Raw genomic sequence first — 25,535 nt, 5'->3', positions numbered from 1 at the left:
CGGTATTTCGTACTCTGTTGCTAATAATTGACAGATAAAAGTATAAATAAAAAGAATTTAACTTTTTATAATTGAATACATATATTTATTTTGGTCTTAAGCTTTATAAAACTAGTTGTCAAAAGGTCCATTTATTTATAAAATTACTATATACGTTCGATATAGAGTGTACGTACTAGTCTGCTGATCATTCTGTGCCACCGTAAATTACTGAATTTGTTTAATTCAATCGAATTTTAATATTTTAAAAAGTTGTATTTATTAAATACTTTAGGGGTATTTTATGTAACTTATAATTAATAATTTCTATCATGTCGCTTTTATGTGAATAGTAAATTAATTAATTTCATTACATTTACTATTCATATGAATAGTAAATGAATTAATTTCGATTCAACTATTTAAGTTACATTGTTGTACATTGTGCTTTACATCTTGTACATCTATGATTTAATTGCGTTTCTTTTTATAAATTAAAAAATATACATCATAAAAAAAACGATCATATACATAAAAATTTTAATTTGAAATTGCATCATTCAATAGTAAATTTTTATCATTTCGTATATAAATATTATTCGCATGTTTCCGTATATATAATTATCACAAGTTATGACGTTCGTGAATCGTTAGACAAACAGGGTGGTCAACCGTTATATAAAACTCATTTACAAAAGTTATAAAACTTGTCAAAATGCATTGCTTATCATGACGAAAATATTAAATCATATAGAGAATTGGTTTAAATAAGTCGAAATTTTCCGGTCATCACACAAGCAAAGGCGACCGATTGAGTTTCAAGAGGGCGATATGGTGATGCTTAAAGTGTCTCCATGGAAGGGTGTGATTCGGTTCCGAAAGTGGCGAAAACTTGCTCATCGGTTTATTGGACCTTTTAAAATTTTGGCACGTATGGTGAAGTTGCTTATCGATTAGAGTTACCTAAAGACCTTGCGGGGATCTATAACACATTCCATGTTTCCTACCTTTGCAAGTGCCTTGCGGATGACTCGGCGTGGGTTCCATTGGACGAAATTACTATAAATGACAAATTGGAGTATGTGGAGGAACCAATAGCGATTCTTGATGAGAAAGTTAAGGTAATGCATAATAAGCGGGTTAGGCCCTTTAAGGTGCAATGGCGGCACCGGAAAGGGTCGGAGTTTACTTGGGAGACGAAAGAGTTTGTGCTGAATTATCTTCCCTCATTACACGTGGCTTGGATCGCGGGGACGCGATTGAAATGTCCCGTTCATATCAATTATAAACGTTCCATATTAATTGATTTCGTTGCGAGGTTTTGACCTCTATATGAGACGTTTTTCAAAGACTGCATTCGATTTTTAAAACAAACCATAACCTTTAAAATATTACGACGATTATCAAATAATGATAATCTAAAATATAGCGTTTTCACACGACCATTACATAATGGTTTACAATAATATTACACAACAATATATATGTCTTCGAATGCAGTTTTTAAACAATATTATACAAGCATGCTGACTCCAACTCATGTCCATAATTTAGCATGCAACAGCGGAAGCTCTTAATAATCACCTGAGAATAAACATGCTTTAAACGTCAACAAAAATGTTGGTGAGTTATAGGTTTAACCTATATATCAAATTTTAATAATAGACCACAAGATTTCATCTTTCAATAACATGCAATCTGCATAAAAATCATTCATATGGTTGAACACCTGGTAACCGACATTAAAAAATGCATCTAGAATATCCCCATATATAAATATTGAAGTACTAAAGTTGTTCAAATTCTCTGACTGTGGCGTGTCAAAGCCCATAGATCTATCTTTAGGATTCGCGTCAATTGGTGGCAATTATAATAAACACCAATTATTAGGCTACCAAGTTCAACAAGGGCGATATCCGGTATAACGATTCAACATAGAATGTAGTTTCAATACTTGTGTCTATTTTGTAAATTATTTTCAAAACTACATGTATTCTCATCCCAATAATATTAGATAGTAAAAATGGGACTATAACTCACTTTCACAGATTTTCACTTCGTCGGAAAATAAGACTTGGTGACGGGTCGATTCATGAACCTATAACAAATATGTACATATATATCAAAGAATGATCAAAATACATTCACAACATTTTTATTACGTTTTAACAATTTGAGTTTATTAAGTCAGCAGTCCTCGTTAGTAACCTACAACTAGTTGTTCACAGTTAGATGTACAGAAATAAATCAATACATATATTATCTCGAATCAATCCACGACCCAGTGTCTACAAGTCTCAGACTCGATCACAACTCAAAGTATATATGTTATTTTGGAATCAACCTCAACCCTATATAGATAACTCAAACATTACTGCAATTAGAGTGTCTATGGTTGTTCCAAATAATATATATAGATGGGTCGATATGATATGTCAAAACAATGTATACATGTCTATGGTATCCCAAGATTACATAATATATGTTAGAATACATGTATTATACAATATAAGTTGGTTAAGTTATGATTTGTATAGATTTGTTACAAATTTCACGTAACTACAACAAGCAAAATTATCCAATCTTGTTTTACCCATAACTTCTCCGTTTTAAATCTGCTTTAAGTGATTCAAGTTGCTATGGTTTCATATTGAACTTAAGTTTATGAATCTAAATAGAAAAAGTATAAGTTTATAGTCAGAAATACAGGTTACAAGTCATTTTTGTAAAGGTAGTCATTTCAGTCGAAAGAACGACGTCTAGATGACCATTTTGGAAAACATACTTCCACTTTGAGTTTAACCATGATTTTTGGATATAGTTTCATGTTCATAATAAAAATCATTTTTCCAGAAGAAAAGCTTTTAAATCAAAGTTTATCATAGTTTTTAATTATCCAAACCAAAACAGCCCCCGGTTTTACTACGACGGCGTATATCCGGTTTTACGGTGTTCTTCGTGTTTCCAGATTTTAAATCATTAAGTTAGCATATCATATAGATAAAGAACATGTGTTTAGTTGATTTTAAAAGTTAAGTTATAAGGATTAACTTTGTTTGCGAACAAGTTTAGAATATAGTAAACTATGTTCTAGTGATTACAAGTTTAAATCTTCGAATAAGATAGTTATATATATATGAATCGAATGATGTTATGAACATCATTACTACCTCAAGTTTAGTAGGTAAACCTACTGGAAGTGACAAGAAATGATCTAGCTTCAAAGGATCTTGGATGGCTTGAAAGTTCTTGAAGTAGGATCATGACACAAAAACAAGTTCAGGTAAGATTTTTACTCGAATTAAGATAGTTAATAGTTATAGAAATCGAATCAAAGTTTGAATATGAATATTACCTTGAATAAGAAAGATAACCTACTATAAATAACAAAGGTTTCTTGATCTTAGATGATTACTTGTAATGGATTAGAAAGCTTGGAAGTAAACTAGTAAACTTGAAAGGATTTTTGAAGTGTTCTTGAAGTGTTCTTCCTATGATGATTATAGCTTGATTCTTGAAGTAATTTTTGATGATGATGATGATTAGTTTACTGGAAAAATTCATTCATAATTGTGTGTAGGTGTTGAGAGAGAATTAGAAAGAGAATTGGAAGTGAAATGGATTGATTGGTGAGTGGTGAATGATGAGTGGTGAGTGGGGTTAAAAGGAGTTCTAGTTAGTTAACTTGTTCATGGTAGAAGTTAAATTTGATTAGTCATGCATGACATAATCAAGATTGGAATCCCATGCTAGTTCCTATTGGTATATACTCATAGTAAGTACGTCTAGAAGCTGTGTATAATACGGATACGAATACTGGATGACTACGAGTAGAATTGTTGATGAAAATGAATGGAAATGTAATTGTAAGCATTTTTGCTAAGTAGAATTACTTTGATATGTGTCTTGAAGTCTTTCAAAAGTGTACTAATACATCTTAATACACTACATGTATATTCATTTTAACTGAGTCGTTAATGTGACGACCCGGAAATTTTCGACCAAATTTAAACTTAATCTTAATATGATTCCGACACGATAAGCAAAGTCTGTAAAGTTGAGTCTCAAAAATTTTGAGCTGTTTTCATATATGCAATTACCCTTCGACTATCTTCGACGATTCACGAACAATTAATTGTAAATAGATATGTGTGTATATATATAGATAATAAATAGAAATATAAATAAAAAATTAATTATGTATAATAAAATAAAAATATGATATTATGATAAATATTATTTAAAACACATCTTTATAAATAAGTATATTAAATATATATTTTGTCATTTCGAATCTATTTAGTAAACGACAGTAACACTCAATTGTCATTCGTTCGATATTAAGCAAGTTAAAATTCGAACTTATGTGATTTAAAAATAAACTGTGATTCGAAAATGAGTCATATAATTTATAGGCTTATTCAATATGTATTTAGGAACTATTTGTTAAGTTTTAAAATTTTTCATATTTTATCTGAGATCGGGCGTGGACAGTGAGTTAAATTTTTTGTTTAATAATTATAAATAGTTAATGATCGAATTTTATACTATAATGACCAAAATAAGTAAATATATTTAATTTAAAAATATGAGATTTTTCTGAATACTTTTATCCGCCACTGATTAACCACGGAATACGAAATTTAATCCGAATAGGTGACGGCTAATATATTCACACGTTTGTTATTATTTTTATATTATTAATATTATTATATTATTATATTTCTATTCTATATCCGTAAATTGAATAATGATTGATTACTTTACTGTGTTTAATTGGTCACCATTCCATCTACTATCTATTATATATGTATGCTATTATTGCATTCACATACAAAAACAAGTAGTAATCCCATTTGAGAATATCTATCTCAATCTCATTCTTGTCTCTGTACTCGACCAAACCAACAACCCTTTGATTTAATTATCATTTTTAAATTTGATTGATTAGTACTCCTCATTTATATGTATCTTCCTTGATGAGATTTTTCTCTCCAAATAGGATACGATCTATACACCCATGTTAATTGTTTTGCCTTTCTGCTCGACACCACTCGAGAACCACGATTAAAAACATCATCACCTACTTCCTATTCGAGAATGTTTGTTGCTGCTATTTTATTGATATCGAATACCAAAACTATTATCAAACATCAAGAACACCATCGGCTACGTACCTCCTGCTACTGTTTCACTATCCAAAAACCAACTATTAAACTGCAACCTGCTATGCCGCTGTATTCCTTCTTGTTTCTTTCATAATCGACAATCTCCACCACTAAACCACAACTGGTCAGCTGTTTCCTATCACTGCTACTGCTATGAATTGTTGTGCAGCTTCAACTGCAGCTATTATGTTGTTGCTTCTGTCGAAAGAGCGGCATCTATGGCTGCTACTGTTGCTATTATTATTCATGACTCAAACCCCACCATATGCTTCCTTGATTCCGTTACTATAGTTGTTCAAAGAAGAAGAAATATAACCCGAGAATCATTCTACTGTTGTACTATTGTTTCATATCATTTATATCTCCACTTGTAACTATCAATATATACACACATGAATTCTTGAAACAAACAACCATCACTCTCATCGTTTCATGCCAACATCGATCACTCACTCCCACCATTTAACACCCTCTACTACCATTAGAATCACTAATTCCATCACCAAACCCGAACACCCTTGAGTTGCTTCGTTTTTTTGCTGCTCGTATTTACTACTCCTGTTTGAAGCAAAGTCCAAAACAAAACATCTATCAATATTCCATCTACTGAGCTTATATTTTTTTTCCACAGAATAAAACAACAAATATAATTGCGGTAAGTACTTCGTTCATATTCATTCATATTCATACAATATTAGAATTCGAAATCAATCAATTCATGTTTGGTTACCACAATCTGAGTTCGAATATGTTCTTTATATATGAATCCTACACTTCGTACTCAATTTTGTTTTAAGAATTAACAACAACTAAAATTACAACTATGTAGCAGAAGCATTAAATATATATATATATATATATATATATATATATATATATATATATATATATATATATATATATATATATATATATATATATATATATATATATATATATATATATATATATATATATATTCGAAAAACTCCATGATTGAACTTAAATGGTGAACTTTTGATTGAGCACGATTTAGATCACGATCCCTTCTCAAAATAGGTTCCAGATCCATCATTTAACACTCGTGGATTATTTTCATAACAAAAAACATCGAATCCCATTCGAATTTGAATCACGAAATTTTGGTTGACTTTTTATCACAAAATTTGATTGACAAATTCGAGTTGAATATAGCAAATTAGAACCTGATAATTTCCAGAAAGAATCACGAAATTAATTCTAAAATATCTGAATTTTTACCTTTCGCTAAATCGTTTCGAATCGTTCTGGAGACAAAAACTTTGAATGATGAGCTCAAACGAAGAACACGATTAAATTGAAGATAAATCTGTTGATGTTATTCAGATGTGTTGATGTACGAGGGTAAGAATCAGATTATACATCAAGATTCTTAACCCAATTTATATTAATCAACTTCATTGACGAATTTGTGAATTTGAGCTCCTGTTGAAAATCAATCGATATAGCTTGAAAATGGATCTTGATTTGTGCCTGTTATGATGATGAGATGATGATGGATGATGATCGATGGTAAGAAGAGAGGAAATCAAAGCTCATGGTTTTACGATACTGTCGAATGCTCAGTTCGATACCCTATTATTCCCAACACAAACACAACAGAAAGGAACACATATAATACTGGATTATTTGATGGGCTATTTTAGTGGATCCATTTATCAAAACAAATGGGTTATATTCTTGGACTCCTTAAGCATTAATGGACTTACTTAATATTTAAGGTATAATTACTATTAGTACTATTATTATTATTATTGTTTTTATTATTATTATTATTATTAGTAATATAAGTATTTTTATTATTATCGTTATTATTTTTATTAAAATTATCATTATAATTGGAATTAACATTATTATTAAAATTTTCATTTAAAATTACCATTTTTATTAAACGTATCATTATTATAGTTATTATTAATATTATTATTATTATTATTATTATTATTATTATTATTATTATTATTATTATTATTATTATCAGTATTATTATTATTATCATCATTACTAAAAGTATCATTATTTTTAAATTTATCATTTTTATTATTAAAATTATTAAAATTATTAAAATTATTATTATTATTATTAAAATTATTATTATTATTATTATTATTATTATTATTAGAATTATTTTTAATCATTATTATTATTATTATCATTATTATTATTGTCACTATTTTAGTATTAAAAATATTACTTTAATAAATAAAGGATATTTAAGTAAAAATATATTATACATCTATATTAATATTAAATACTATTTTGTTTTAATAAAATGTTATTATAATTAAGTTACAAATAATATATAAATATATTTTAATTTGAATCATATATATAAATAGTAAATCTTAATACATAACTAAATATATATAAATTGTTTAATTACGATTATGTGTATTAATATACATAAATAATATAGGTTCGTGAATCCGAGGCCAACCTTGCACTTGTTCAATGCCGTCATATGTATTTTTACTACGAAATATAGTATTGTGAGTTTCATTTGCTCCATTTTTAAATGCTTTTGTAATATATATTTTTGGGACTGAGAATACATGCGCTGCTTTATAAATGTTTTACGAAATAGACACAAGTAATCGAAAACTACATTCTATGGCTAGATTATTAAACCGAATATTCCCCTTTTTAGTCTGGTAATCTAAGAATTAGGGAACAGACACCCTAATTGACACGAATCCTAAAGATAGATCTATTGAGCCCAACAAGCCCCATCCAAAGTACCAGATACTTTAGTACTTCGAATTTATGATGTCCGAAGGGAGTACCGGAATGATGGGGATATTCTATATGCATCTTGTTAAGGTCGGTTACTAGGTGTTCACCATATAAATGATATTTTTGTCTCTATGCATGGGACGTATATTTATGAGAACTGAAAATGAAAATCTTGTAGTCTATTAAAATGATGGAAATGATTATTTATGTTAAACTAATGAACTCACCAACCTTTTGGTTGACACTTTAAAGCATGTTTATTCTCAGGTATGAAAGAAATCTTCCGATGTGTATTTGCTCATTTTAGAGATATTACTTGGAGTCATTCATGACATATTTCAAATGACATTGCATTCGAGTCGTTGAGTTCATCAAGATTATTATTAAGTCAATTATAGTTAGATATATTATGAAATGGTATGCATGCCGTCAAGTTTCGATGAAATGAAAGTTTGTCTTTTAAAAACGAATGCAATGTTTGTAAAATGTATCATATAGAGGTCAAGTACCTTGCGATCTAATCATATGTTATTGTATTCGTCCTTATGGATTGGGACGGGTCATCTCATGTGGTATCAGAGCGGTGGTCTTAGCAAACCAGGTCTTGCATTAGTGTGTCTAACTGATATTTTTTAGGATGCATTAGTGAGTCTGGACTTCGACCGTGTCTGCATGTCAAAAGTTTTGCTTATCATTTCTAGTCAAAAATCATCTACTTATCATCCGTAGGAAAATTACCTACTTATCATTCTTAGTCTAGACACATCTTACTGCATTAATTGCATGAATAGTGTATAGACCAAAATTCATATCTTAGCGTATCTGTTACTGTAAACTTTTCCTGACATATTCCGTAAATTCCTCCGTAATGTACAAAATCTTTTGTTCTATATATATAGATATTCTATATAATTAGAATACCATCCGATAGCCGAAAATCATTTCATATAGAAAAATTCTTTATTTAATCGTACGAAATGGAACTCGTCACTAGTTCAAGTTCCTCGGATTCCGATATGGAGTTTCACTCGAGCTCCGAAAGCAGCATCACCAGAATGAATCAACCAATCATCCATCCCCAATTCATCTGATGGGTTCGTAGTCTACTTAATCACTGAAAACAAGAAGAAGGTGATCCTTTCCACCCACCTTATTGCCCTCTCAACGAGGAATCTGAAGCACTTACCGGCGAACCTATCCGAAACACCATTTTCAGCCTCATTTCCAGAGTATCTCGTCACGATTATATACTATACCAAATTCTAGATCTTATTTATTCGCTCGTCCGAACCGACAATCACCCAGGTGTAATAGAAGAAGTCAACGAGCTTCACGCCCGGGTAATAGTTTTAGAGAATATGGTGCAAAGGTTACAAGCACCAGCAACAGTACCGGTAGCAACAGTACCACCAACAGCAACATCCGCATCCCACACCTCAACATCACAATCTGTACCTCGAGCATCAACATCGTACTTACCATAGATACCAAGGAGCACTAATAAGAATCAACGATGAAGTATTGATTCATAACTTCATTGGAGAATTATTAGACGGCGATTATATAATCTCTAAAGTCTTAGAGATTATTTAGTTTAGCTCAAACCAAAAAGCAAATGAGATTAATATCATATTAACTCATAAATCCATGATTACATCTGAAGAAAATATACATGTATATATATTTTCATAAGGATTGTAATTAAAAATTCTTTTGTACAAAATGTTAATGGTGAAAATATTTTAACGGGTAGGTAATACCTTAGAAATATTTAGATTTCACATTAATAAGTTACACTGTACATTCTTCGAATCTGATTCAACAGTCATTTACTATCCTACTTACATCCATCGATATACGTATTCGTTCACCACAGAATAACCATTTTCATTCAATTTCATATCTGGATTTTGACTTATCAGAATCCAACAAGTGGCATAATGAAGAAAACATTGGAGAAAATAAAATTTGTTAGAAACAAACAAATTAACTATGAGAAATTCTGTTAAGAATCCAAGCTAACAAAGTCTTAGCTAACTGTTCCTAGCTAATTGTTAATTCCTTATTACATTTATTTATCGCAATTTAATTATCGCAATTTATTTATTGCAATTTAAATTCTCGCAATTTTATTTATTGTCATTTATTTTCTGTTATTTATTTTACGCATTTTAAATATCGGGACACGTATACAAGGTTTTGACATATCATATCGACGCATCTATATATATTATTTGGAATAACCATAGACACTCTATATGCAGTAATGTTCGAGTTAGATATACAGGGTTGAGGTTGATTCTTAAATAATCTATATACTTTGAGTTGTGATCGAGTCTGAGACATGTACACGGGTCACGATACATATTAATTAATTCGACTATTATATATTAAACTATATATGAATTATTGGACTGTTAATTGTGGACTATCGATTGTGGACTAAAAAAATTTGGATAATTAAAATGAATTAAAATATTGATTATAACATATGAAACTAAACAATTCTTCAAGTTTGCCACTTAATTTCATCTTAAACCTCATTTGTATCTTGACAATTACAAACTGCATTCAAACTTTTCATGATCCTTGAAAACACCTCAATCGATGGGATGAACCAACCGCACTTCATCTACGGAAGGAAAGATTGATGCATATAGTCATGCACCTGAAAACACTCGGAACCTGAGTAAATGTTTAACACGTATCTGTGCTAGCTCCTTTGGCGTTGTTATTACCGAAAATAACTTTCCAATCCCTTTCCAAAGTAGTCAAATCTGTCACAGTTTCAGCAAATCAATTTCGACTTTTCATTTCAATAAACTCTATTATAACCTTGATATATAAGTTGCCTTTCGTCATCGTTACCGGGAAACCATTTATATTCCACCACATTAGCAGTAAACTTACCAGCAACTTCATTACTCATTGGCTTAAATCTATCCGAAGAACCATTATATTGGTTCGTTAAAACCTATTCATATACTCATTCACATCTTATAACGAGAATTACCACATCAATTACCGAGAATTAACAATCAATATTTTGAAATCTCGCAGCATGTCTACATCAACAGTTATATGTATACATATAACCTTTATCTCTTAAAATTATGATCTTCCATTCTGAAACTCTGAAAAGCACCCAGTCTACGAATCAATACTCTAAATTTAGAAATTGCTGATGAGGCAGCAAAAACTTTAAATGACCTTAATCCTCAGAAGTTTGATGATAAAGAATAGTATGTTGGAAAAACTCAGAAAAGTTGGAACTGAAAAACGAATTGAGCAAACCATGATGGAGGCCATGGACAAAACACAAAGGCTAAATCTGCCTTCAAAGAATCCAAATGATTAAATTGCCTGCTGAAGTCTTTAACGAATATCTTGCTCCTTACTCTAAACCCTTACGGACAATATTCTTCATCATCCTCTGATCTTAGATATTCTAGGATATTATCATATCTTTCATTAAAAATATCCTCGATATTTCTGAAGATATTTTCATAACTAATCTTATCTGAAATCATTTATCTCTTCGCGCTATCAGTATTACATCATATAAGAAACTGCTAGTTTCTATATTCTGTAAACTATCGAGTTTAAACTATGAATGCTTTTGAAGTAATGTTGGAAATTGATGCATGAGTTAGTATAATATAATGACACTTGATCAACGTGATTATATTATAGTAAGTTATGCTGAGTTTCTAATGAAACATGATGATTCACAGACTATAACGTCATCATGTGCCATGTTACACGACTCTTACATTCTATCTAATCTATAGACATATCAAGAACATATTTTCTTGACAGTTCTATCTTTTCTCTTGAATTCTGGTAATTTAACCTGTTAAGATCGTGCTATTACAATTTCTATCTTAGAACATTAGTCGTGATCATTCGAAACTTCATATCTACGAATTCTGGACCATTATTCGCTTGACTTAAAGTCAGGAAGAGAAAATAAAAGTATGGAACTCTAAAATACAAAGGAAATGAAGAGAGTGAATTTATAGCGGAAATATCTGACAGAACACTCGAGGAAGATGATCGTATTTAATTAAAGAGATCTTAATTTCCCTATAAACTGAAGAATCTGATCTTATTTAGATCACGAAGATATTCTTTTAAATCCCTGAAATTCCAGAAATCAACCATGATTATGTCACCGGTTAAGTCAAACCCGCATTTAATCATTTCATTCTTTTGTGATAACTTCATTCGTACTCTTTGAATAGTCGAATTGTTTTATCCATATTACTCAATGATGATAAAACTCTATTTATCAACTCATATTCGTCATGAAAATATTTTTATTGTTAGCCATGACCACCTCACTCAAATTTCAGGACAAAATTTCTTTAACGGGTAGGTACTGTGACTACCCTAAAAATTTTCGACCAATTTTAAACTTAATCTTTATATGATTCTGACACGATAAGCAAAGTCTGTAAAGTTGAGTCTCAAAAATTTTGAGCTATTTTCATATATGCAATTACCCTTCAACTATCTTCGACGATTCATGAACAATTAATTGTAAATAGATATGTGTGTATATATATAGATAATAAATAGAAATATAATTTGAAGTATTATATGTGTTGTTATTAAAATTAATTATGTATAATACAATAAAAATATGATATTATGATAAATATTATTTAAAACACATCTATATAAATAATGTATATTAAATATATATTTTGTCATTTCGAATCTATTTAATAAACGACAGTAACACTCAATTGTCATTCGATCGATATTAAGCAAGTTAAAATTTGAACTTATGTGATTTAAAAATAAACGGTGATTCGAAAATGAGTTATATAATTTATAGGCTTATTCAATATGTATTTAGGAACTATTTGTTAAGTTTTAAAATTTTTTATATTTTATCTGAGATCGGGCGTGGACAGTGAGTTAAATTTTTTTTTAATAATTTTAAATAGTTAATGATCGAATTTTATACTATAATGATCAAAATAAATAAATATATTTAATTTAAAAATATGGGATTTTTCTGAACACTTTTATCCGCCACTGATTAACCACGGAATATGAAATTTAATCCGAATAGGTGACGGCTAATATATTCACACGTTTGTTATTATTTTTATATTATTAGTATTATTATATTATATATTTCTATTCTATATCCGTAAATTGAATAGTGATTGATTACTTTACTGTGTTTAATTGGTCACCATTCCATCCACTATCTATTATATATGTATGCTATTATTGCATTCACATACAAAAACAAGTACTAATCCCATTTGAGAATATCTATCTCAATCTCTTTCTTGTCTCTGTACTCGACCAAACCAACAACCCTTTGATTTTATTATCATTTTTAAATTTGATTGATTAGTACTCCTCATTTATATGTATCTTCCTTGATGAGATTTTTATCTCCAAATAGGATACGATCTATACACCCATGTTAATTGTTTTGCCTTTCTGCTCGACACCACTCGAGAACCACGATTAAAAACATCATCACCTACTTCCTATTCGAGACTGTTTGTTGCTACTATCTTATTAATATTGAATACCAAAACTATTATCAAACATCAAGAACACCATCGGCTACGTACCTCCTGCTACTGTTTCACTATCCAAAAACTAACTATTAAACTGCAACCTGCTATGCCGATGTATTCCTTCTTGTTTCTGTTACAATCGACAATCTCCACCACTAAACCACAACTGGTCAGCTGTTTCCTATCACTTCTACTGCTATGAACTGTTGTGCAGCTTCAACTGCAGCTGTTATGTTGTTGCTTCTGTCGAAAGAGCGGCATCTATGGCTGCTGCTGTTGCTATTATTTTTCGTGACTCAAACCCCACCATATGCTTCCTTGATTCCGCTACTATAGTTGTTCGAAGAAGAAGAAAGATAACCCGAGAATCATTCTACTGTTGTACTATTGTTTCAAATTATTTATATCTCCATTTGTAACTATCAATTTATACACACATGAATTCTTGAAACAAACAACCATCACTCTCGTTGTTTCATGCCAACATCGATCACTCACTCCCACTATTTAACACCCTCTACTACCATTAGAATCACTAATTCCATCACCAAACCCAAACACCCTTGAGTTGCTTCGTTTTTTTGCTGCTCGTATTTACTACTCCTGTTTGAAGCAAAGTCCAAAACAAAACATCTATCAATAATCCATCTACTGAGCTTATATTTTTTTTCCACAGATCAAAACAACAAATTTAATTGCGGTAAGTACTTCATTCATATTCATACAATATTTGAATTCGAAATCAATCAATTCATGTTTGGTTACCACAATCTGGGTTCGAATATGTTCTTTATATATGAATCCTACACCTCGTACTCAATTTTGTTTTAAGAATTAACAACAACTAAAATTACAACTATATAGCAGAAGCGTTAATATATATATATATATATATATATATATATATATATATATATATATATATATATATATATATATATATATATATATATATATATATATATATATATATATATTTTGAAAAGCAAGAAGGACTTATATTAAACAATCACGAATAGTACATGGTTGACTGGGCAACCTTAATAACACGATACACCACGAAAGAGATAAAGAAAACAAATTACACCGCCTTAAGATAATTGCAAAGATTGCAACTAACAGAAAGAGATAAAACTAAGGGTGTGAGAACCATTGAAGCCAATCCATAATATGACCCTTGCAACGTCGTGAAATCCAATCATATGAAAGAACTTGAACCTCGTTGAATAAAGATGGGACCGTCTCGAGCTTATTCTTGAACACCTTTGCATTTCTATTCTTCCATAGAATGTAACAAACCACCCAACAAACTGCTTGCCATTGGTTCTTTTTGTGATCCTGTGCTACATAGCCAAAAGTACCATTAAAAATATCCTCAAACTCGAATATAGCCGAATTATACCCCCACCATTTAAGTACTTTAGCCCATATGTCTTTTGCCACTTGACAAGAAAAAAATATATGCTCCACCGTCTCAATGTCACCATCACAAATCGGGCATCTCACGCTGTTCAAGTCGATGCCCCGTTTATCTAACTCGAATCTTACCGGTATACGACCTAATCTCGCCTCCCAAATAAACACCTCCACTTTTTTTGGAACCAAACCATTTCGCAACGACTCAATTGAATTAACTGCACGTGGTAGAATGACTTTGTCGACAAGTACCGAACAGTCCTTGACCGTATATATACCCTTCGAATTAAGATTCCAGCTCCAACAGTCTTTTGTGTCTTCGATCAGCTGCAAGTTCCGAACAGTATCACGCAACTCATTTAGTTCACTGTTCGTACGGCCCATAGGTGGATAGGCCCAATTGCTGAACCCATCTCCCTTAAATTCTTCGATTTTGCTACTGATGTTGATATCTTTGTCAATCTCAAGCCTGTATAATCTTTTGAATCTGTCTTTGACGCTTGCGTTCCCCACCCAAATGTCATCCCAAAAAGAAGTAATTTTACCGTCCCCGATTAAGCGTATGAAAGAATTAGAGAAAGAAATCCCTAACCCATCCACATGTTTTCCTGCATCATAAATAGAATTCCAAAGGCTAGCGTTTGGTTTTCGTGCAAGTCCGTTACCAAGCACAAGACCTCCATTAGAACCATAAATGCTATGAATAACAGTGACCCACAAAGTGTTAGTTTCGGTTTTAAACCTCCACCACCACTTACAAAGAAGAGCTAAATTTTTACTTTTTAAGGACATGATATTTAAACCTCCTTCTTCGTGAGGAAGAAGGATTTTTTCCCACTTAACCCATGACATTTTAGAATTAGAACCCGTCTCGCCCCAAAAAAATTTCCGTCTCACACTCTCGAGAGAATTTAGCACACAAGTAGGGGCACAAAAGAGCGAGAAGTAATAGAGAGATAGGCTAGAGAGAACCGACTTAACTAAAGTTAACCGTCCACCGAAAGAAATCATTTTTGCTCTCCAATCCGCTAACCTCTTGTTAAATTTCTCGATCACCAGGAACCAATCATTCAATTTCTTCATCCTATTACCCACGGGAATACCCAAATACATGAAAGGAAATTGACCGGCAAGACACGAACACCAAGACGCAAGAGCTTCCACGTTATCATTACTAATTCCTATCCCAAATAATTGACTTTTATTATAATTAACCTTCAACCCCGAAGCCCGTTCAAAGCATTCCAACAAGTACATTAATTTTCGCGCATTACGTCTACTCCATTCGCCAAAAAACTCGTATCATCCGCATATTGAAAATGAGAGATGACGACTTTATCTCTACACACCTCCACCCCTTTATACATCCCTCTCTCTACCGCCAATTTCGTTAGGATATTAAGTCCCTCCGCTGCAATAATAAAGAGAAAAGGCGACAAGGGATCACCTTGGTGAACGCCCCTTTTAAGATTAAACTCACTTGTCGGAGACCCGTTTATGAGAATGGAGATTGTAGTCGATTTAACACACGAGGAAATCCACTTGCACCATTTGGTACCGAACCCCATACATTTCATAACTTCATGAAGATAATCCCAATTAAGCTAATCAAAGGCTTTCTCGAAGTCTACCTTAAAAATTAGGCCGTGCTTTTTCTTTCGTTTAAGATCTTCGACCACTTCATTTGCAACTAACGCACCGTCAAGAATATATCTACCCCCAAGAAACGCACTTTGTTCCATCCCTACAAGACGAGGCATCACTCTACAAATTCTCAAGGACAACATCTTCGCGATAATTTTATAATAACTGCAAATAAGACTAATCGGGCGATAATCACTAAAACTCGGCGGATCCGATTTCTTCGGAATAAGGGAAACAAAAGAAGCATTGCAACCCTTTGAAAACTCGCCAAAAACCCAAAACCAGTTGATTGCACCTACCAAATCATCTTTGATTATGGACCAAAACTTTTTGAAAAAACCAAAGTTGAACCCATCCGGTCCCGGGGCCTTCGAACTAACACAGCATTTTATCGATTCCCAAATTTCCTCTTCCGTGAAGGGAGCTTCTAAGAGCTCGTTGTCCGCTGATGTAATCGATTCAGAAAACAGCTCTTCAAGGCTTGGTCCATCCGAATTATGTACCTCGAATATGCTCTTAAAATGGTTGAAAGCAACTTCTTTGATTGTATTAGGATTTTCACACCAAGATCCATTAACATTAATCCCCCGGATGTTGTTTTTATTATATTTTCTCTTTAAGGAATTATGAAAATATTTTGAGTTTTCATCTCCATCGATCATCCATCGAACGCGAGCTTTCTGTTTTAGCATCCCTGTCTTGATTTTTTCCTTTTCCATCCATGTTTTTCTCGAGTTTAGCCATTTAGCTCGCTCTTCATCATTTAAACAACATACTTCAGCTTTCAATTCAAGATCTGTTACCACCTTTTTAACCGACTCATTCTCGCAATCAATCTTACCAAAGTGAACTTTACTCCATTCTTTAAGGTCCCCTTTTCATCTTTTTAACTTGTTACGAAAAACGCAATCTTTCCGATTTCCCCCCATTGGACCAGACCACGAGTCGGCAATAACCTTGTCTATACCCTCAACCCCGAACCAATCATCATAGATTTTAAACGGTTTAGGCCCAAAATCCACCTCACCATCCGACATTAAAATAGGGCAATGATCCGATACACTTCTATCTAAAGCCACCACTTTTAGATCGTTCCAAAAGCTAAGAAAGTCGTCCGAAACCAAGAATCTATCTAGCTTACTCATTTTCAACCCATCATCACTAACCCTAGTAAATTTTCTACCACCCAAAGGAATGTCCACTAAACTATTTCTATTAATAAACTCGTTAAACCTCTTAGCCCAATTATCAAAAAATTCACAATTCAATCTTTCTGACTTATCTCTAACCTCGTTAAAGTCCCCACAAATGACCCACGACACACCATCAATACACAAAATCTTGTTAAGCGAATCCCAAAATTTACATTTATTGGCGTCATCATGTGGACCGTACACATTGACAATAATCGATTCATTACCCGACTGTTTCCATTTCCCCCGTATAGCAATAAAAAAGTCACCAATTAGCTCACTAGAAACCTCGAAGATGTTTTTATCCCAAATTAATAATTGTCCACCCGACTTACCAACCATTTCTTTTTGAACATACCCACAATCATTAGAACCCCAAAGCCTGAATATCCAATTGTCGACAAGGTTATGACATTTCGTTTCTTGCAATGCTAAGATAGAGGGCCTTTCTACGACACATAAGCTTTTAACATCACCAAATTTACTTTCTTTCCCGGACCCGAACCCATGAATGTTTAAGGAGATAATCTTCATTAATAAAAAGAAGATACGAACAGAGAAAAAAGACACTTACATATCTTTCTTGGTCCATTTTAGACCAAGATTGGTGCCGAATTCCTATACTCCAATACTGCTTTCCGATATCAATTGGTTCTCCTCCTTTTTCTTACTATTCTTAGACGACGATGACTTCTTACTCATTTTCGATCTTCTACTACCACATGTCACACAATTAATCCCATTTGGATCCTCAATGCCTTTCCCTTTCCTAGTCAATTTTTTCGCATGTAAAATTTTTGATGAAGCTTTCCAGTTGTCGATGGAATTCCAGCAGCAATTGGATGAATCAGAAGCGTAAACAACCCCTTTACTTGCTTTTTTAGGCAAATAGTTGTTAGCGGTATCCATAACATTCAACGAGGATGAATCACCTGAAATCTTAGCCTTCTCCACCCCGTCACCACCGGAATTCTTAACTGGACTGTTACATTCTTCTTCATCCGATGAGCAATCGGTATCACCGAGGTCCTCTATCACCACATTATCACTTGGATCGGCCGACCTAATGACATTAAAATTATTTTGATTATTAGTCCCATCAACGCTAATCACCTTTGTTGGATTATCACGAGTTACTGGGCCGGATTTATCAGCATGGAAGTTGGTCCCAATTAAATTGAAGTGAGTTGGCCCAACATTGGTACCCGAATAACAACCCTCAGGATTTACTTTTTTACCCGAGATGTTTGGGTTGCCAAGCAAACTATCCGTCTTCACCTTGGTATCTGTAGTCTTGGACTGGGAGAGATTTACAGCTGCAGGTGATTCTTTCACGTTGGACAATAAAGCATCATCATTATTATCTTTATCAAAAGGTTGCTTAATTACCATGCAGGAAGACCCATCATCTTCCACTTGCACTGGTAAGCCGCCATGACCGCCACCAATCTCCTGACCTTTTTTCGATCGAAACTCCCCATCTTCAAGTTCATCGGAAGCGTCATCACCGGACAGAGAATCCAGAATTTCTTCCTTGTCTTCTGAACTGTCCCAATCCGACTGTGAAACATTTTCCAAATCAAGTTCTACTTTATCATCACTTTCAAGAATACCAACATGTTTGCACCATATGCCTGCCACCAATTTAACTATTCCATTGATGCGTTCATCATTCTTAGTATGAATCAGGACTTTACCCGAAACTAGATTTTGATTACCATGGATAATATTGCAATTTTTGAACTCCAGGGCTGGCCCCCACCACTCCGCAATTGATTTAAAGGTACTACAATACCAGTATTTGAATGGAACCCCTATGATCTCGACCCACGTTAATCTACCCGAATTGACTGAACAGCCATCCCACAGTTTTAACTCCTTAAAACACTTTTTCACCGGCGAATTAACATCACTTACAATATTTTTGGCCATGACACTGTTGGCACATATCAGTAACACATGTAGGCCACCAATATACTTAATATGAATACCATCAAATCCGTTAGCCAGCCCTATCGTGGTAATAAGGTTAAGTGCACCAAAGTTTTTCAGTTCACCAACGATAATACAATCTTCCATCCCAACCAATGGAGAGTTATCTTCAACCTCCAACGTACGAAACCTTTCAGCTGCTTCTGATTCCCAGGCCTTTCTCGATCTAGATTTGGTCACCAATGTTCTTAAATCTTCCATAGGTTTAGGTTCATTGAATAACCTAGATTTAGGTTCACCAAAAACCTCATTAAGAGCAGGAAAATCATCTCCACAACTAGTGCCCATCTTTGTTGACCCCTTCGGTATCCAGACAGCACCACCAGTATTACCTTTTGATCCATTACCTTGAAAAACAGGTCTGGTATTGAAATGATTTGAGTTAGGGTTTTTCGAACGATTGACGGCTCAAAAAACCCTAATTAGTCTTGAATCGAACTTTATGCCTTCTAGTCGACGAAGAAGCTGAGCCTCATCTCCAACACCATGGAACCTAGAAAAAGCGAACTTGAGTCCATTTCTTAGTCGTTTGCTTGCCAAGTAGATGTCCCTAAGATCGCCGAATTGCTTGAAGACCCGCCAAAGATCAGAAATAGCCCAATGATCACCGAAATTAAAAAACATAAATGAAGACAAACGATGCCCGAAAAACTTTGTTGTCGTCGGAACCCTAGGGTTTCCCTCTCCACGATCTCTCTGCCCCGTCGTACTGAACCTGTGTGAATGACTCTCTCTCCTCTCACTCTCTCTCCTCACACTCTCTCTCACACACATATTTGCACAATTTCTTACTCTGAATGTTCAAGGTCCTTTACAACTAATTATGTCCTTTTTTGATGCTTCGTCAATCCAAAAAAGTAGATTGATGTCTGATCCGTAATTGAATCGCAATGACTAATCCTTAGTCAATTCTCTGGACTCGATTTTCTAGTGATAACGGTTGAAGATGAAAGGAATCGAATCAAGTGTAAGGCTGGATCAGAACGAAAACGAATTCTTCCAGAGGTTTAATTTGAAATGGAAACGCTAGCTACGGTTGAGATCTATCTATAATCAATTTAGGCGAAAAGTTTTTTGGATTTTTGTAGGTTTCTTTAAAAATTGATAAATCTAGCTGGGTTTTGAAAATACAAATTAGAAGAGATGAATTAAATCTATAACATGAGCGATTGATCTGGGTCAAATAATAATTGAATTATAAGCAAAAACCTCGGTGAAATTGAAACAAAAATTGGATTAGAAAGAGGCCCTGAATTTGGAATTAAGGGTTAATAAAGGAATAAAAAGAAGAAAAAAAAAAGAAACTTACTTTGAAGATTTGTGGGTTTGACGGATCGTTGAACTGAAATCCGATGCAGATCGCAGATCATTGAACTGAATGGATGTTATATATATATATATATATATATATATATATATATATATATATATATATATATATATATATATATATATATATATATATATTCGAAAAACACCACGATTGAACTTAAATGGTGAACTTTTGATCGAGCATGGGACGTATATTTATGAGAACTGAAAATAAAATGATGGAAATGATTATTTATGTTAAACTAATGAACTCACCAACCTTTTGGTTGACACTTTAAAGCATGTTTATTCTCAGGTATGAAAGAAATCTTCCGCTGTGCATTTGCTCATTTTAGAGATATTACTTGGAGTCATTCATGACATATTTCAAAAGACATTGCATTCGAGTCGTTGAGTTCATCAAGATTATTATTAAGTCAATTATAGTTGGATATATTATGAAATGGTATGCATGCCGTCAACTTCGATGAAATGAAAGTTTGCCTTTTAAAAATGAATGCAATGTTTATAAAATGTATCATATAGAGGTTAAGTACTTCGCGATGTAATCATATGTTATTGTATTCATCCTTATGGATTGGGACGGGTCATCTCAGTTAAGTCATCGTTAGTCATTACATGTAAGTGTTGTTTTTGAAAGCTTTAAGTTAACGATCTCATTTAATGTTGTTGAAAGCTTTAAATAAAATTTTAACACATTTTTAATAAAGCAATATTAACCCAAACAAAAAAATGTTGCATTTGATCCCAGCCAGGGGCTCTGCCCCTTGGACCCCACCAGGGGTTGCCACCCCTTAGACCACGCTATCAGGGGTGCTGCCCCCGACCCCGTCATAATCAAGATAAGTTCAAACAAGTGTGCACTCCACACTTTCCCAAACTTGTTCGATATTTATCAAGGTTATTTTGGTTAACAAATTAATCCCATTACACTTAAATAATATTGGTGACACAAATCACCAACAACGAATATATCATAATATGATACATATGTATTTAGTAAGGCGTTGCTATAACGATAATCATTATATATCATTTCGAGTTTCATAATTCAATAGTCTCATTTTATGTATATAACTCATTGTTAATATACATAGTGAGATACTTAATTTTCATAATATCATGTTAGCTATATACATATCCATATATATATATATATCATCATATAGTTTTTACAAGTTTTAACGTTCGTGAATCGCCGGTCAACTTGGGTGGTCAATTGTCTACATGAAACCTATTTCAATTAATCAAGTCTTAACAAGTTTGATTGCTTAACATGTTGGAAACATTTAATCATGTAAATATCAACTTCATTTAATATATATAAACATGGAAAAGTTCGGGTCACTACAGTACCTACCCATTAAATAAATTTCGTCCCGAAATTTTTAAGCAGTTGGAGGTGTTGACGCATCTTCTGGAAATAGGTGCGGGTATTTCAGCTTCATTTGATCTTCATGCTCCCAGGTGAACTCGGGTCCTCTACGAGCATTTCATCGAACCTTAACAATTGCTATTTTGTTTTGCTTAAGTCCTTTAACCTCACGATCCATTATCTCGACTGGTTCTTCAATGAATTGAAGTTTTTCATTGATTTGGATTTCGTCTAAAGAAATAGTGAGATCTTCTTTGGCTAAGCATTTCTTCAGATTCGATACGTGAAAAGTATCATGTACACCGGCGATCTATAATCTTGAATGGTCCAATGTACCTTGGATTTAGTTTCCCCCGTTTACCAAATCGAACAACGCCTTTCCAAGGTGAAACATTAAGCATGACCATGTCACCAATTTCAAATTCTATATCTTTTCTTTTACTATCTGCTTAGCTCTTTTGTCGACTTTGGGCGGTTTTCAATCGTTGTTGAATTTGAATGATTTTCTCGGTAGTTTCTTGAATTATCTCCGGACCCGTAATTTGTCTATCTCTGACTTCACTCCAACAAATTGGAGACCTGCACTTTCTACCATAAAGTGCTTCAAACGGCGTCATCTCAATACTCGAATGGTAACTGTTGTTGTAGGAAAATTCTGCTAACGGTAGATGTCGATCCCAACTTTTTCTGAAATCAATAACACATGCTCGTAGCATGTCTTCAAGGGTCTGTATCGTCCTTTCACTTTGCCTATCAATTTGTAGATGATAGGCAGTACTCATGTCTAGACGAGTTCCCAATGCTTGCTGTAATGTCTGCCAAAATCTTGAAACAAATCTGTCATCCCTATTAGAGATAATAGAGACTGGTATTCTATGTCTGGAGACAACTTCCTTCAAGTATAAACTGTAACATCCCGCGTTTTCCGTTAAATTTAATTTTAACACCGTCTTTTTTTTCTAAAACATAATCTTTCGTATTTAAATTCGTAGTTTCCGTTGACTAACGTTCATAATAATTCCGTCATTTAATTATAACATCTCTCGTTAACTTGCGTTTTAAAAATATTCGATCGGTTAAATCCCGCACCCGCTTCTAAACTCGAGGGACTAAAATTGACACGGGGCAAACTAGTTGACTAGGTCAACTAGTCCACCCCAATCACCACCATTCAATCACCTCCATCTCTCTCTCTTTCTCTCTAGCAAGAACACACACACAAACACCCAATTCAATCATTCATCATCTAAATTCGATCTAGGAGGCTTACAACAAAACAAATTACATATTTGGAATCCTCTCTTCATCCTCTACAATTTGATACCAACTTCATCTCGTTTGGGTAACATTTCTAAAACTCTAGATTTCTCTAAATTCGTGTTTTTGACTTGAAATGGTGTTAGTTAGTGTCTATGGCTCGTGTATAACATGAATATATGTTTTGTTTGCTCGATTCGTTGTTTTGAGTAACTAGTTTGAACATTTGAAATGGGTGTGCTAAATCTTTGATTTTGGATGAGTTAATGTTGTTAAATTGTTAAAGTTCATGTTTTAATTGTGTTACTAGTATCACTAGCTTCGTTTTGATGCGTAGGTTGATTAAAGAAACTTCAAAAACATGAATATAGATTTTTGCGGATTTTGGTTAGGGTTTGATAGACTTAAAACGAGCTTTTGATGTTTCGAATGCCATGAAATGTTATTAGTAAGTGTTTAGTTGTAATGTATGCTTCATTACCTTCAAAACGGCATATCGTATGTGTAAATTGGATTCCCGAATCATAAAATATGTTTTACGAACTTGAAACTTTGAAAATAAACCTTTCTTGATCAATTGACGAGTTTTCGGTTATTGTAAATGATGTTTTTGATTGATGACATGTGGTTAGTTGTATTCCTCGTCAAAATACCTTTTCGACGATATATGATAGGCATTATAAGTGTTTGCGGGTCAAGAGTTGGGTTGGAAAATGTTTTGGTTCGTGCATACTTTGAAAAACTGACCAGAAATCTCTGCCCAGATGGTGGCGCGGCGCGCCCCATCCCCGCGCGGCGCGCGGATTGGCCTGGCCAGATTCTGCTTTGTTTGGCGCATTTCACGCGAAATGTTTGACTAGCTATCGACCTCCGATTCACATGAAACTTGTTTTAATATACTTTTATATGAATATTTAGCATAGAAAAATAGTTCGGGACCCGACCCGAACGCGTTGACTTTTTCGTTGACTTTGACCAAGTTTGACTTTTAGTCAAACTTAACCAAACTTTTATACAATCATTCTAACATGCTTTTATACTTGTTTCTTGTATGAAACTTGACAACGTGATTCACATGCTATACTTAATCGAGTCGTAACGAGCCATAGGACTAATTGAACACATTTCGCCCGACCTTGTGTCGTAACCGGTTAATTGATACAACTTACTTGTTTAGGTCAAGGCTAAGCAACTTTCATGCACACGTTTACTTTGTGAAGTACTTTTATACTCGTGCACTCGAGGTGAGATCATAGTCCCACTTTTTACTCTTTTGAACTTACTTTTGGGATGAGAAAACATAAACGATTCTTTTGAACTAAGTGAACACAAGAACGGGAAAACAAACATTCTACATACGAGTTTAGAACGAAAATCCTCAATCCGATTATCATTAGTTACATCAGATGGTGTAAGCGAGAACTTATGTTATATGGCCATATGGGTTTGACAAACCCTCATTCAAACGGTTCGCTACCGTTTACGAATGAAATATATTTTCGGGAACAGTGTTGTTCTAGCACTAATTGATGGGGTATTCAATGGACGGAACGTTAAGCTTTGATAATTGGGTGCTCGTGAATATTAACTTTTAGAATGTACTACTATTATTCAACTTTGCAAATCTTGTGGTTCGACTTACTTTACTTTTACTCACTTACTTACTTAAACCTATGATTTCACCAACGTTTTTGCGTTGACAGATTCTTCTATGTTTTCTCAGGTTTTCACATGGCTATTTGTTACACGCTTCCGCACTCTTTGATTACTTGATTGGAGTCTACCATGCATGCATACGCTAGGGATAGCATTTTTGGATTCAAACTTTTGTCTACTTACTTACGCTATTTATAGCAACTGTGGTTTCAAACAAATTATG

At 33.3% G+C, this 25,535-nt stretch overlaps 1 protein-coding gene across 1 annotated transcript; it reads right to left on the bottom strand.

The window, feature by feature from the left end:
• Positions 1-16,467: 16,467 nt before the first annotated feature.
• LOC139888640 (uncharacterized) lies at positions 16,468-18,234 on the bottom strand. Its single transcript, XM_071871635.1, has 2 exons — positions 17,464-18,234; positions 16,468-17,121 (listed from the first exon to the last, which is right to left on the bottom strand). The coding sequence occupies exons 1-2, from the start codon at positions 18,232-18,234 to the stop codon at positions 16,468-16,470; spliced, it is 1,425 nt and encodes a 474-aa protein (XP_071727736.1).
• Positions 18,235-25,535: the final 7,301 nt, after the last annotated feature.

The sequence above is a fragment of the Rutidosis leptorrhynchoides genome, chromosome 2 (assembly GCF_046630445.1).
Source record: "Rutidosis leptorrhynchoides isolate AG116_Rl617_1_P2 chromosome 2, CSIRO_AGI_Rlap_v1, whole genome shotgun sequence".
In the NCBI taxonomy this organism is placed as follows: Eukaryota; Viridiplantae; Streptophyta; class Magnoliopsida; order Asterales; family Asteraceae; genus Rutidosis; species Rutidosis leptorrhynchoides.
This window is presented reverse-complemented; position numbering and strand designations above follow the sequence as displayed.